This window comes from Acanthopagrus latus, chromosome 4, assembly GCF_904848185.1.
Source record: "Acanthopagrus latus isolate v.2019 chromosome 4, fAcaLat1.1, whole genome shotgun sequence".
Taxonomy (NCBI): domain Eukaryota; kingdom Metazoa; phylum Chordata; class Actinopteri; order Spariformes; family Sparidae; genus Acanthopagrus; species Acanthopagrus latus.
Genome location: NC_051042.1, coordinates 32,836,377 through 32,850,942, shown reverse-complemented (window position 1 = coordinate 32,850,942; position 14,566 = coordinate 32,836,377). Strand labels below are relative to the sequence as shown.

General features: G+C 42.7%; 2 protein-coding genes and 1 long non-coding RNA gene across 3 annotated transcripts in view; 2 read left to right on the top strand and 1 right to left on the bottom strand.

The window, feature by feature from the left end:
• The first annotated feature begins 236 nt into the window (after nt 1-236).
• On the top strand, nt 237-4,799 carry ndufs3 (NADH:ubiquinone oxidoreductase core subunit S3). Its single transcript, XM_037095555.1, has 7 exons — nt 237-386; nt 776-844; nt 2,067-2,164; nt 3,036-3,185; nt 3,643-3,768; nt 3,883-4,002; nt 4,535-4,799. The coding sequence occupies exons 1-7, from the start codon at nt 332-334 to the stop codon at nt 4,700-4,702; spliced, it is 786 nt and encodes a 261-aa protein (XP_036951450.1). The 5' UTR covers nt 237-331; the 3' UTR covers nt 4,703-4,799.
• A 1,148-nt stretch (nt 4,800-5,947) lies between these two features.
• Nucleotides 5,948-14,566, bottom strand: part of c1qtnf4 (C1q and TNF related 4) — a 30,393-nt gene continuing 21,774 nt past the window's right edge. Inside the window, exons 2-3 of the mRNA XM_037096411.1 lie at nt 11,599-11,960; nt 5,948-10,838 (exon numbers count right to left, since the gene is read on the bottom strand). Coding sequence (XP_036952306.1) covers nt 10,035-10,838; nt 11,599-11,955 — 1,161 coding nt within the window. The 5' untranslated portion in view covers nt 11,956-11,960 and the 3' untranslated portion in view covers nt 5,948-10,034. The remainder of the gene's footprint in view (nt 10,839-11,598; nt 11,961-14,566) is intronic.
• Nucleotides 10,746-11,199, top strand: LOC119018608. Its single transcript, XR_005074799.1, has 2 exons — nt 10,746-10,887; nt 11,000-11,199. It is a non-coding gene; the product is annotated as an uncharacterized LOC119018608 (long non-coding RNA).

Below are 14,566 nucleotides of genomic sequence, written 5' to 3'. Positions count from 1 at the left end.
CGGTCTCGATCAGTGCAAAATAAACTAGTAACTGAAATGATTTAAATGTAGTGGAGTAAAGAGTACAGTGTTTGCTGCCAAGCTGTAGTTGAGTGGAAAATGTAAATACACAAGTAAAATACCTCAAACTTTTATTTGTAGTCAACAGTACTTAATTGTGGATTTAAAGTACTTTTGCTGGTAATTATACCAGGTAACATCCCGAATGTTGTGCGTTACTTGAGTTTAACCAGGATCACATGTGCGTCACTTCCCCTCCGGCCCATCAGGGGGCGACACGCCGCCGTCTGTCGCGTTTTTGTGCCCGAAGAAGAACCGTTACAGATCCAACATGGCGGCGTCGTTGGTCCGGTTTGTCCGCGGAGGGCTTGGAAGGAGTTATAACAGTAAGTTGACTTAAAATTGTGTTTCAGTTTGTACACGCTGTTTGCTTCGGTGATGAAGGTATTGATCCGTGTCTTTGCTCTCCACTGGAAACTGCGCTGTCTCGTTTTCAACCGTCAACTGTCTCAGGTTTGACCTTCGAGCTAGCTAATGCTAACGGAGCGTTAGCCTGCACGGATTTGACACCCTGGACTGTTTATGTTGTTTATGTGACAGATGTGTTGATAGAGGCGGACTAAACAGTCGTGCAGCAGTGTTGTCCGCGGATGTAAGATGAGCAAATGCTTGTTTTTAATGGCGTGTTGCTCTCATTACATCAACTCCTCCTCTGCTCTGTGTATCCAGGTGTCATTAGTGTCTTTACACTCATTTACCTGCTCTTTTTCTCCAGTTGCGAGGACCTCGTGTCTCCTCCAGCAGCAGCAGACCAGACTGCAGAGCTCCACCTCTGACACCCAGCGTGAGTACACACTGATATTACTGCTGATACTGCAGGAGACTGTGAATGATCTCCCTCTCAAACCACATAAGAACCAGCTGTCCTAAAACTAAATGTCCCCAAGATGGCTCACAGTCACTTGGGTTATTTAAGGTTATTTAGTTCCAATTGACAGTCTGATACACAGGATGTTAACTGAGTGCCTGAGCATAAACATCCCTAAAACGTCAATACAAAATCTTTGACGACATTGAACAGACGTCCAGTGGAGACCCAGGATTAAAGTTTCTATGACATCTTCTTAGACAGATCTTCAATATTCACCATTAATGTCCAAATAACATCCTTACAGTGTCCAAGTTTCACCAGATAATAATCCAAGGTTAAATGACCAAAACACGATATTTAATAAAGCTGATGAAAAGCTCACCCAGTAAGATGCATACCGGTACATCATGCAGGCTACACAGATTAAGGCTTTCGGTTTGAATCTAATCTGTAGCTGCATAGAGCACGTTTCAGTCTTCATAAAAACCTATTAATATTGAACCACAAGAAGTTTATTAGACACCTGAACTTAAGTTGAAAATATGTTCAAAATGACTTTATAAAAACTTTACATTTGAACCTTTTAAGGATGTCATATAAATGTTGAATTGAAGTCTTTTGGACACTTAGTATGTGATCAGTGGCTCAGTAGCTTTTCTTATCCCAGTTTCAATATCATTCAACAATAGTTGAATTAAAACAAGTATATATTATAGCATCTGTTCGAGGTGTATTAATGTTATTTCCTCAAATTCGTTATTGTGTGCAAGAACAAGTTGTTTTTCTTGGATTGTAGAAAACAAATAATGAGATTTTATTTCTGGCAAGTCTGATTTTACTTGGATTAAGAAATTTAACTCGCAGTTTTGGAAAACAGATTAGAAATCTTCACTGAGCAGCAGGCAGAGTTTGTTTTTTTGATCCAGTCAGAAGAGCATTTTGGAAAAACAACTGAACCATTAGAAAGCGTTGTTAACAACAGATTGTCAAGGTTTTATTGTTTGGAAAAATGAATGCTTTTATCTGACACAAGTGTGATGATACAAAAGGCACAAACACAATCCACTGCTGGACTGAAAACTACAATAAACAATAAACAGTGTCACACTGCTTCCTGTTCTGCCATGATGTGTTGCTGGCAGCAAAAAAAAAAAAAAGAAACCTGAACCTCTCGCCTCCTCTGTCCTTCTTGCAGCCACCGTCAGGCCCAAAGATGCCGTCACTCACAACCAGCTGGCAGCGTTCGGGGAGTACGTGTCGGAGATGATGCCTAAATATGTCCAGCAGGTCCAGGTCAGTTCATGAGATCTTAAGAGTTAAAAGAGTTCTAAGCTCATTCTCTGTTGAACTTAAAGTGTGTTAAAGGAGGATTAGTGTGGTATTTAGTTTTTTTCCTTTTCTTCAGTGTTATTTGTTTCTTCTTGTTCATGTAAAAGATCCTGAAAGTTAAACAGGTCAGAGGTCAGCAGTTATGCCTTTAACGCCATGACTTTATGGCATCACACTGTGTTGCACATTTACATAAATTATGTCCAGCGGCTAGTTTGTCATATATGAATTGATTGGTTGTTTTTGTTAGTGGTGCTGGCTCAGACGTGTGTGAGCTGACCAATCAGAGCAGGCCGGGTATTAGAGAGGAGGGGCCTTAAAGAGACAGGAGCTAAAACAGAGTGTTTCAGACAGAGCTGCAACACCAGACAGTTTGAGAAAACTGATGTTTTTTGAGCATTAAAGCCTGTAAACTTATTTTAGTAGAATACCAAAATGAATGCACCTGAAAATGAGCATGATATGTCTCCTTTAGTGTCGCAGCATGATTGCTTGATTCAGCATTGAACAATAAGTAAATCAGAGCTGATGAGTTAGTTATTAAAGGTGGTGAGGTGGAAACGGGCTGATCACAGGCTGGGGTCAGGCTTGTTACAGTTAACTGTGGATACTGTAGAGAATCAGGCAGGTATGTGTGGTTACATCACATGAAACAACATGAACATCTGAGTGTGGTCTTCCAAAAACCAGGCTGGAGCAGAACTGTATGTTTTTGTCTGTTTTTCTTACCATGTAGCTTTTTAAACGGGTCTTAAATGTCTCCTTGCATCAACTGAAATTACTAAAGATTGGAGACACATGCAGATGGCTTGAAAAGGTGTTTCTGTGTGTGTAGGTGACCTGTTTTAATGAGCTGGAGGTGATGATCCATCCTGACGGAGTGGTCCCCGTGCTGACCTTCCTGAGGGACCACACCAACGCTCAGTTCAGGAACATGATCGATCTGACTGCCGTCGACATCCCAACACGACAGAACCGCTTTGAGGTAGCTGACACGCTGAGAGACTTGTCCTGATGGCAACATGTAAGACTGATGAGCCTTTTAACCAGCAGCCTGCTGGCAGATAGGATGATATTCTCCGTTCGCAGTGGCTGAAGTTTTTCTGATGTGTCACTTCAGTCTCGTGCTGGCACATTCATGAGCTGCTGGCTCGTGATATCCCAGCAATTTAAAATGATTATGATGATAATGAAAGTACTGACATTTTAATTATCATGGAGTAGGTAGTTGAACTGTTGGGTTGTTTGATATTTGCATAAACTGATGTTACCTTTTCCTTCCACCCTTGTGTGAATGTTGAACCTACCATCAACAGGAAACGTGTCTTAATCCAACACACACTCACTTTATGGATATCATGTAAATGAGCTTGTCTGGATGTATTGATAGTGATGTGTGTGTGTGTGTGTGTGTGTGTGTGTGTGGTGGTGCTGGTTTGCAGATCGTGTACAACCTTCTGTCGCTACGCTACAACACTCGTATGCGCATCAAGACGTACACAGACGAGTTAACGCCTGTGGACTCGGCCGTCCCGGTGCACAAGGCTGCCAACTGGTACGAGAGGGAGGTGAGTCACAACCTGCACGTCCAGCCTGCAAGATTCATTACCGTGTTTATTTAGTTCCTGCTTTTTTCACAGTGACGCAGACAAAACTGAGATTCTGTGTGTGTGTTTCTGCAGGTGTGGGACATGTATGGTGTGTTCTTCGCCAACCACCCAGACCTGAGGCGTATTCTGACAGACTACGGCTTCGAAGGTCACCCGTTCAGGAAGGACTTCCCTCTCTCAGGATACGTCGAGGTGAGTTGTGCCAGCGACACGTGCGCTCAGCGTAGCCATCAGCTTTCTTCAGATTCATGAGTGTGTGTGATTCATTTTCATCCTCCAAATATAAATGAAGTAGTATTGGCAGGATGTCAGTGAGACAGACAGGATGAAATCTGTGCCCAGACGCTCAAACTGTGCTGGATCTTATTTATTCATTCTCTCATTTATTTTTTTTAGCTCGTGTTGATAAATTCATGGTTCCCACAGGGCGAGAAGAGAGAATGTCCTGAATACTCTCTGAAACTGAATAATTTCCTTAAAAGAATAAATTATTAATTTCAACACAGTACAAAAACTGATTTACTCACCGAGCACTTCTCACACTGTGTGAGAGAGTTTTAAAAATTCATTGTTTTTATCAGGAGGATATGACCGGAGCGGTTTCTCACTTGTTTTTTTCTCCTTATACTGTTTTTCATCCTTGAGCTGTATCAGCCCGAACCATGACAACACTGAAATTACTTGAAATGAAAACATTTATATACATTTAAAACTCCCTCTGCAGGTGCGTTATGATGATGAGGTGAAGCGTGTGGTGGCGGAGCCGGTTGAGCTGTCGCAGGAGTTCAGGAAGTTCGACCTGAACACGCCCTGGGAGGTGTTCCCCGCCTACCGAGAGCCCAAAGAGGCTGCACCCAAACTGGAGGCTGGTGATGCTCCAGAGAAGAAGTGATGTCCCTCTGTTTCTGTTAGTGTCATCATCAGACTCTCAGCCACCTGAAATATTTATGTAAATAAAAATACTAATAAAACATACAAACCTCACCAGATTTTGTGGAGCTGTTGGTTTTTGTAGGGTTAGGGTTCACCCTTCTTTTACACAAAAGTATGTGAATCCTTCAGCGCGACACTCGTGAGATCTTGTTCTAAACTAATAATCATTCATCTGCTGCTTCAACAGCATTCATCTCACAATTTAATTTTTTTCTCTCACAATTTTAACTTTCTATTTCATGATAATTGTTATTTCGTATTTACATTTTTTCATAATTTTTACTGACAATTTCAAGCAATTTTTCATTTTTTATCCTTACTGTTTATTCATTATGTCTCTGACCCGGATGTTAATTATGTGGAGACAATTTTAAGAGTATAACCACATTTTTTCAGCAGCTTGTCAGTGATTTAACTGCATCCATATCTTCGAGATGATTCAAAGAGTTAAATAAATAAATATTTTTGGGTTAATTTTTGTGAAGGCAGCAACTGAAACTACAAACAATGTCGAGCGATAAAAAGAAATTTTTATTTCAACACAGCTTTTCGTCACGATGCTGTGAAGACGTGCTCTGGCTGTGCATCCATCCTTCTTTCATTCTGAAAGGCTAATGGACACTTTTATAAAATTAAAGCTGACATTCTTCACTTTCACATCTGTGTGAATGTGACTCTTCTGTAAGTAGCTGTGGAAGGTTTGATGAAGTTTGACTTTTTCCAGTCTGAAGCTTTCAGAGTTGTTTTTTCCTCAACACTGGAATCCAAAAATCATCTGAACCATGTTGGTTCCCTTCTCAACTCTGCTGCCGTGTACACTTGCTTCGCCCAGCAGGTGGTGCTGCAGCACACAATGTAAATTAAAAAGCGAAGCTGTGCAGCTGAGAGTGTCTGTAAATACTGTGTGTGGTTTCTGACTAAAGCAGTTCAGACTGTTCATTTCTTATTTTATTTTTTTTTATTTTGTCAAACAAGCATTCATTTTACATGTAAGAAATACTGAAAACAGTTCAAAGAATCAACATGAGCCAGACTACTGCAGATGAGACATGGGTCAGAATGCTTTCTGATATTCTTTGTTTTTTTTCCATCATGGTTGGATTTGTGCTTTTTGTGAGCCGTAACCAGGAAGTGATTTTTAAGTACATTTTGACCCACATCGCAGAGTTTCTAATACACACGGATCAGTCTCCCGTCAGGGTTATCAGAAAGAAAGAAGCACAGACCAGAAACATCCAACATATTGTCAGTTACTGTACAGAGAATTCATAAGAAAAATACACAGTAAACAGGCGTCGACTGGACCTGTGAAGCTGTTCAGCCGTCATCTTTTTAATTCAGTGTATTTTCAGTTATATGCATGCATCACACGAGCTTCTGAGTGCGTCAGGTATGAGTCACTTCACACACCACGAGTCCTGTGCAGGATTTGTTCTGGTATCACCTTCACAGACTGATTCTCTGAACTGGGTCAGGACCGTTTCAAAGTAAAACTGAAGCAATCGCAGGTCCGACTCCTGTGCTCTGCTCGCTCACTGAGGCTGAATAGAGAAACCACCAGAGGTTGGACTGTGACAGAATACATTATTATCTGAAATGAGGCACACTCGCAGTGTAATTTCATACTGTGAAAAAAAAAAAAATTGCCTCTCATTGTCCAAAATGTTGTCACTCTCTGAAAAGTCAGTGCAGCCGCAAAGGAACAGGGAATTGTTGATTAGTGAGCGTGTGGTGCAGAGAGGCCTGGTGAGAGTGTGAAGTCTGACGAGCGCCGTCTGTTATTAGTTTTCAGAGAAAGTGTGAGACCATTTCCCCCGAGCCGACGAGATCACCGCGAGGTGAACGGCTTTCATGAGCTGGAGGGAAAATTCAGTTTTCACCACTGTGACTCAGAGTGCGGCCACATTTTCAGTTTCATTGCCATCGTGTTCGATTTGACCACCGTTCAGAATTCTAAATCAAATTTTATTATTTTGTGTTGAACATCAGTTCTTACTGTTTTGCATGTTTTCTTTTTCCCACTAACCGGGTGATCTACGGAAGCCCCGAGGGTCAAGCTAAGACTCTTTCTCCTCTCTGGTGAGATATTTTTCTATCTCTATCTCGTCTGATCTAATTTGTTTTCTCTCCTGTGTTTCTGACCTGAGAACTGTGGTGGAAAGAAGTTTAAAGTTTAAAATCTTTGCTGGATTTTTTTCATCTATAAATATGTGTGAAAACATTTCTCCTGATTTTAGGGAAACAAAGAAAAATCTCCTGAAAATGTGTATTTTTCACTCAGTTCCACATATTTCTCCACTGTTTCAAAAATTCATTGATTTTTTTTTTCACATTTAAGTAGAAAAATAATTAAGGAGATTTCCCTGGCAACACTTTGTTTCCCACCAGTTCTCAAGTCATAAACACAGGAGAGAAAACTATTTAGATCAGACGCAGAGAAAAAAACAACAACCTCCTTTCGCCCCTCTGGGCTTCCGTAACGATCTGATAATGAGATGCCCCACTGTGTTCAGCAGCCAGTTACTGAGCATCGTGTTGGTTTGGCGAACTTTGTTTTGATTCGTTTTAGAACCAAAACACTGAGCTAAAAGATGCTAAAACGCTCCACAGAGCTGGTGATCAACATTACCAGCTGGTGTTTCTTTACATGATGCTGCTTCGAGCCCCAAACACAAAACTGTTTCTCGCCTCTCTTGTATCGAAGTGGCTGCAGCGTCCCTTTAAAAATGCTCCCCAATATATTCTAATGTGAAACTGAAAACAGTGTCGCCATTCTCAAAATGTAAACCTGTCTGCTCGCAGCACACTGGTGGTGTTTAAATCAGAAAGTCACGTCCGGTTGAGTCTCATAAAAAAACAAACATGTAAATGTTCCGTCACCAGAGAAGGTGATTTCATAAAGTTAAGGCTCATCACAATTTGAACAGCGTCATCTTTCTCCCGGCGGTGTGAAATTAAACAGACATGCATATTAGAGCGGCCCGGGAGAAGCAATTCAATTTTCCCCACAGTGGTCGCCATCTGAAGAAATGTATTAAACGCTGCTAGAATTAGAAATCAAATTACGGTCCAGATCCCTGCAGGCTCAGAGGTGGCATGTGGTCAACAGTCTGTACGGGACGGAGACAAACTCTCCACAACACCACGTCCGTCGTCCTTCTGCTCCCGCTGTGGCCGAGCATCACTCCGAAAATGAAGAAGAGAAAAGACTCATTTTGACACAAAACACACTGTTCATATCGTTGTCACATGCCTCAAAAGACAAAGAAAGTAAAAGGGACTTGTTTTTTTTTTTTACACACAGGCAGAAACAGCAAGTCTTTGACTCACAGAAATACTTCTCTTCCACTTCACATCACCTCCTCGGCTTCCTGTCAGCCACAGCTCTCATGTCACGTCATCTCAGGTGTCTTTACATCGCGATGACGTCATTTTCTGAACATTATATCCACGTTGCTGATGATTATTGATCGTGTTAATGTTTTCTGAATGTACCAATAGTCATCCCTGTGTATCTGTATCAAGGTATTTCATCCAAAGAATGACAGGCTACTTGATTTTGTCGACACATGTTGGCATTCATGAAGTGCTTTTAAGGAGATTTCAAAATATCAACATTTACTTTGTGAGTCACGATGTCGCCTATATGTGATATTATTTAAAGGTTGTGTCGTCCAGCTCGAGTCAGAACTGAAGTACAACATGTATACTCACCAACACTGAGTCTGGGACATCAGAGGCTTCATATCTTGTATTCTTGTGACTTTTAAAGAATGAAAGTCACAGAATAATTAGTGCACAACATTTTTATCTTTAAATACGTCTAATTTTACCTCTTAATTCTCAGGAAAGAATGCAGAATAATCATAAACGTCTTTAATTTACTTTCTTTCTCTTTTCCTTGTCTCAAGTCACTGAGGAGGACAAGCTGCCCCAGTACAGAAATCCACCTTCTGTCCAGAGCCAGAAACACGTTGTGATAATTAAGAAGGGGACAAGGTGTGAAAACGTGTCTTAAATTGGAAGAAATGCAGGAGGATTGTGACCCCAGGGGGCGGAAACTGGCAGAGGGAAATGAAAAAGGAGAGTCTCTCGGGGAAATCAGGAGGGTTGGCAGGTATTAGAACAGGAAGGATTACAAATCCCCCTTCGACTGCAGCTCATGAGCATAAATATAATGTGTGGCACATTTTCTTTGAGCATGATAATGAGACTGAATTGCACCAGAGGATGTGTGTCAACTTTTGCATCCACAGTGCAATAAATAGGAATATAAATACTTGTTTAATACATGTTGTGCTAACAGTGGAAACACCTCCATCTCCTCGTGTGTTCTGGTGCTCGTTCACGCCGACATGAGAGCTGGACTGACACAACACAGGTGAGCAGGTAATGACCGAGTGTTCATCACAGACAGAGTTCACACATTACAGTTCAATGAAGTCATATACAGGGCAGCCGTTTTACTTTAAAGAGTAAGTTCACCCAAAAAATAAATGCAGTTATTATCTCCTGGCCGTCGTGCTGATGAGGTGAAGTGTCGTAGTCACACAAAACACTTCTGGAGCTTCGCAACAAAAACAGAGTCGCAGCGTTCTGCTAAACAACTGAAGCAGCTGGAGACTTGATTTAAAACAACCAGAAATAAAATATAAAATGGCTCCTGACAGCTTTCTGAGGGTGATTTATGTCTCGAGAAGCCTCGAGGTGTCGAAGTGTAGGTGCTTCTGTACTTTTCAAGGTTTGCAACATAAGCTTCCTCTGAATTAATGAGGAAAAGAAAATTTGCCGTCCAGTTGGGCATCTTATTCTCCCAGTGTTTTAAAAGAGAGAACTGAACTTTCCTTTCCACACGGAACCACAAATCCTGTCTGACTGAGCCACATTTCAAACATCTGTGTGAGGAACTGGAGTCAGATTCATGATTTTTTATCTCCACTGTAGAATATTCTTGTCAGAAAATGCCAGAAATGTTTTGTGGACGACCAAACTTCACCCGCCTTCTCCATCAGCACGGAGGTGAGGAGATAATGACTGAATTTTCTCTCTTTTTTTTTTTTTTTAACGGTGAACTCTTCCTCTCAGCTCTGCGCTCAGTCCAAGGTCCCTGTTGCTTTGTGAAGGAATTCACATGAAGAGGAAGCTTCAACGACGACCACGCGGCAACAATCATCACCCGTTTTCTCCGCTCAGCTCAGAAACGGTCAAACGCCTTTTGTGTGGCCTCTGAGACTTTTCCACTTGGCATGAATTCCTCCCACAATGTTCAGTCCGTGGCCCACGTGCTGCAGCTAGGGCTTCTTTTCTGCATATGATTGGCTGGTGGTGGTGGCGGTGGTGGTGGTGCTGATGGGGAAGTCTGGATAAACCAGGAAGCCGGTGAAGGTGATGTACTTGGCGTGGTTGCTGTAGGCCCCGAATCCGTCCCTCTGGTGGGAGTAGAGCCAGACGGTGTCTCCCGGCTTCAGCGACAACATCAGGCTCTGACTCTGAAGAGCCTTCTCGCCCTGGCTGTCGTCGTAGATCATCGCCTGCACCTCCAGACGGTTCTTCATCAGCTTGACGGACAGCGTCTTCTGCGGCAGCTTGCCCACGTTGAAGGAGAAGTAGTACGCTCCGGGGACGCGGCAGGTGAACACGCCCTCCGTCACGTTGAAGTCCTCGCCGATGTTGACGAACGCTGTGTCGAAGCTGACCGGCTGGTGCTGCGGCAGCCCCACCTGGTCGACTCCCACAATGCTCTGTGTACGTCCCACTGAGAAGGCAGATCTCTGGTCGTCCTCCTCCTCATCATCATCATCCTCCTCCTCCGCCTCCTCTTCCTCCTTGTGCTGCAGCTCCTTCTCCTCCGTGGTGCCTCGTGGGTCAGACCGGACGTGCTCTGCAGCCTGGTTACTGTCCAGCAGGGGGACGTTGTCCAGGTGGTGCGGGTGGTGGTGTGTCTGGTAGCCGTAGGTGTCGGGGTAGACGAGGTAACCGTTGAAGGTGGTGTAGTGTCCGGTGTTGCTGTAGAGCGCGTAGCGAGGGTCGCCATGAAGCCGGAGCCAGACGGTGTCGCCGAACTCCAGCTGCAGCATCACGCTCTGACTCTGCACCTGAGGAGGGAAGCAGACTTTATTATCCGAGCCGTCGAGTCACATCCAGGTCTGCTTCACATCGAGGCTCCGACACCAAACATAATCCCATCATCTACCTCACGCAGCTCCTCATTCAGGGGAGCCGAGTGTGTAATCCTCTCTGTCCTGGTTTCATTCAGCACCCCAACACTAACACACCCTCTGTGATAAGAGCTGACACGATACAAGACCTCTGACGTGACCTCAGCAGGAAACATCCGCCCTGAAACAGGATTCAGCCATTATTCCAACCACAGGCTGCTCCGTCCCACTGGAACTATCTGATCCGGTGTGAATCTGATGTTAAACGTGTCAAATAAGAATAAAAATGTTAAACTTACTTTCGTGACTTTTTGTGTTTTTTTAACTGAGATGTGAAGTCAAGAATGTCAGTTTTGTCAGACGCCCTGACAGTTTTCACTGGGATATTTAGATCTGAAAACATCTCCGGAGTTTCTTTGACATATAAAAGTCTTCAGTCATTAATGGTTGAAAAAATAATAACCCTTGACTCTCTCCAGAGAGAAAGTGAATCCTGGGATTAGAATAATAATAAAAGCTTCCTAACTTTTCCACTGTTGCAACATTAGCTTTCTTCTTATTTTAAAGGATTTGTTGACTATAGAATTTCACCACTGGCTTAGTCGGATCTCCAAGCAAGGAAACAGTCACTCGTAAAACAAACACAGCTGCTGACAGAAACTGGAGGTGAGCGTTGACTCGGCGGAGTGAATCCTACCTTCCGCTCCTCGCCTGCGTTCTCCTCGTACACGATGGCCTGCACCTCGTTCCTGTTCTTCATCAGCATCACCGACAGGTCTTTGTGTGGAAACTTGCCCACTGTGAAGGAGAAGTAATAGGCCCCGGGGATACGACAGCGTAACATGCCGGCCTTGGGGTCAAAATCCCCGCCGATGTTGACGTAAACGGTGTCAAAGGTCACGGTCATCTTTGGCCCGCCCTCCATGCTGTTGGTGCGAGCGACGGAGAACGCCGAGCGAAGCTCCACGTCCTCCAGCAGACGGGCGAACCCCCACGCAGCGCCTGCACGGCTCAGGCACAGCAGGCCGATCAGCAGGCTGGCTGGGAGCAGCATCGTGTCTGCAGAGACGGGAAAGAATGAGAAACTACGTTACGGCTTCACTCGTGTTTTCTGTGTCCGGGAATTTCCTTGTTCACTGGGTTTCACATGTTTTAATATATTTTCCATTTGGTCGAAATTATGATTTTTTTTTCTGTCCTCATTTTTTTTTATTGGTTTCTCACAAGAAACACAAATACTCACTTGGTTTCAGTTAATTTTTGTTCATGCCCTGTGATTTTTTTTTTTTTCCTGCTTTATGTCACAAATCATCTCTTTTTCTCTGGGATTTTTTTTTTTTTTTTTGTTAATTTGGTTTCAAAGATTTGTGTCACTCTGTTTCACAAATTTTTTTTGTTTTCCATTCAGTTTCACAAATCATTTTTTTTCCGTCCTGGAATTCACAAATGAAATTACTTTTTTGTCCTGGAAATCATTATCAATTTTTTTTCATTTGGTTTCACAAATTATTAATTTTTTCCCAAAGTTTTTTTTTTTTTTTTTTTTTTTAACAAATGAAAATCAAAAATTTGTCCTGGTGAGAAAAAAAAAAAATCACCGTTTCTCCTGAAATTTATTTTTTCACAGTTTCTCAAATAAAATAAAAATGTTAGAAATAGAAATTTCTTGTTGGTTCTTTGAAAGATTATCAATGCAAAACTTTTTTTCTCACAAGTTCTCAAGTCAAAGAAAACAGATCATCAGAATAAAGAAATCACTTCTGCACCTCTTAGAAGACCTCAAGCAAGTCAAGTTACTTTTTCTATAGCACTTAGATCGGCTTCCACAACTGTGCCTAAAACACAAAACACACACCAACCCACACACACACACACACACACACACACACACACACACACACACACACACACACTCCCTGTGCTGTGTTTGGGTTATTCAAGCAGATCAAGCAGAGGACGTATTAATGTGTCTTTTATTATCAGAGACAAGTGCTCTCGTTGTCTCATTGTCCCGCTCTAATGAAGCAGCAGGAAGCAGACACACTCAGGTGGAGCCGTCAGCTCTCAGAGCGCCCGACAACAAAGACACACAGCCAATCATGTTACTGAGCGACCGGACCAGAGCGGCGGCCGCCGACACGCTCGGTGCAGTTTAACAACCTGCAGGAGGATAAAACGACCGAATGGAACACAAACTCAGTCTGAAGTCACTGTTGTTACACTGTTTGTATCATTAGTGTTGTTTTATTTTATTCTGCTGACTTTTATTTGTTGATTTTTTAAGATTTTGAGTCGTCCATTTTTATTTTCCTGGGTAATTTTCAGTTTTGCCATGAAGCACTTTGGGCTGCATGCTTGTATGAAAGGTTTTGTGTAAATAAAGCTGAGTATCTACCCGGGAGCTGCTGCTCCTTCATAATGTGGATAATGGAGTTTTTGCAGTTATTCACGTTAATTCAGCAGTTTTACTGACGATGATTGAAGTTCAAGTATTTCCTGTATTTTATTTGCTCATGATGCTTCCTCCTGCCGTCACTCGTCTGCCCTCCAGCCTGCGACCCAAACATAAGATCCACCTTCATCGAGGTGATCCAGTCACTTTAATGCATCTGAGAGAGCAGAGGAGTCTTTTAAAAGAGTCAGAGGTCGGACTTTTCTTGCTGACGATTTCCAAATTGTGTTTCTCAGAGTGTTTCTAGGCCAAAATTTCACACACAAAAAAAAACTTGTCTGACCATGACAAAATGATTCATCTTTGGCGAGAGTCCACAACGCTCAGCAGTGCAGCCTCCGAGCTCAAACAAACAAAACAGAGGCGGAGAAACAACACAGGAAGTAACAGACGACCACTCACTACATCCTCGCCCCTCATCATGAGTGAGCCTGAGTTTAAGATTTAGGATTGTGAATTTGAAAGATGATTAAATCGACTTTTTTTTAAAGACCCAAAAGGCTTTTTCCTCCTCATCTCTTCCCTTCCAAGTTCACTTTTCCCCCCACAAATGAAAATGAGGTCCAAATATTTATCCTCCTCCACTGTGCCTGGCATGAAGACAGTAAACTGCGTGGGTTTACGAGCCAATTATAGATTTTGGTTTGAGCATCTCACTGATTTCATCGCTCTCTTTCTGCTCTGTCCGCTCAATAATAAACTCATTTTTCCAGGATTCCCCAGACAAAACAAAAATGGTGGGAGATGACGGCTGGTGGGAGATGAGCTGCGGTCTCTGGTGTCCAAGCAACAAGCGAAGTTCTCCCAGCCAACATCCTCCCAGGAGGGGAAGAGCTGGGAAACGCAGCACGATGCAAAACAAAGTTTGGCCTTCATTAATTTTCTATGAGACACGAGTGAATCAGGATAGCAGGCAGGACTTTACGAGTACTGAAAGATTATTTCTGACTGTTCAAAGCCCATCAACAGAACTTCTAAAGCTGCTCTGAAGAGAGATTAACTGTCCACTCTTTGTTTTTTCACATATAAGACAATACCTGGATAAATGTCTATATTTAATACCAGTGGGGAGGGGGGATGGGTTTTAAAAAGAGAAAAATAACATGACGACGAGATACAACTTTGTTTTGACAAGTAGCAGAGAAAAGCAGTTATACTGTAGCAACCATGAAGCCTGGGGTCGGTGAGATTGTAGGAAACCAGTGAAGCAAGC

Excerpts from the sequence above, each read along its gene's own strand:
- ndufs3 (XM_037095555.1), top strand. The coding sequence starts at position 332 with ATGGCGGCGTCGTTGGTCCGGTTTGTCCGCGGAGGGCTTGGAAGGAGT. Across the intron at positions 387-775 it reads GCTTGGAAGGAGTTATAACA|TTGCGAGGACCTCGTGTCTC; the intron begins GTAAGTTGACTT and ends CTTTTTCTCCAG. Across the intron at positions 2,165-3,035 it reads AATATGTCCAGCAGGTCCAG|GTGACCTGTTTTAATGAGCT; the intron begins GTCAGTTCATGA and ends CTGTGTGTGTAG.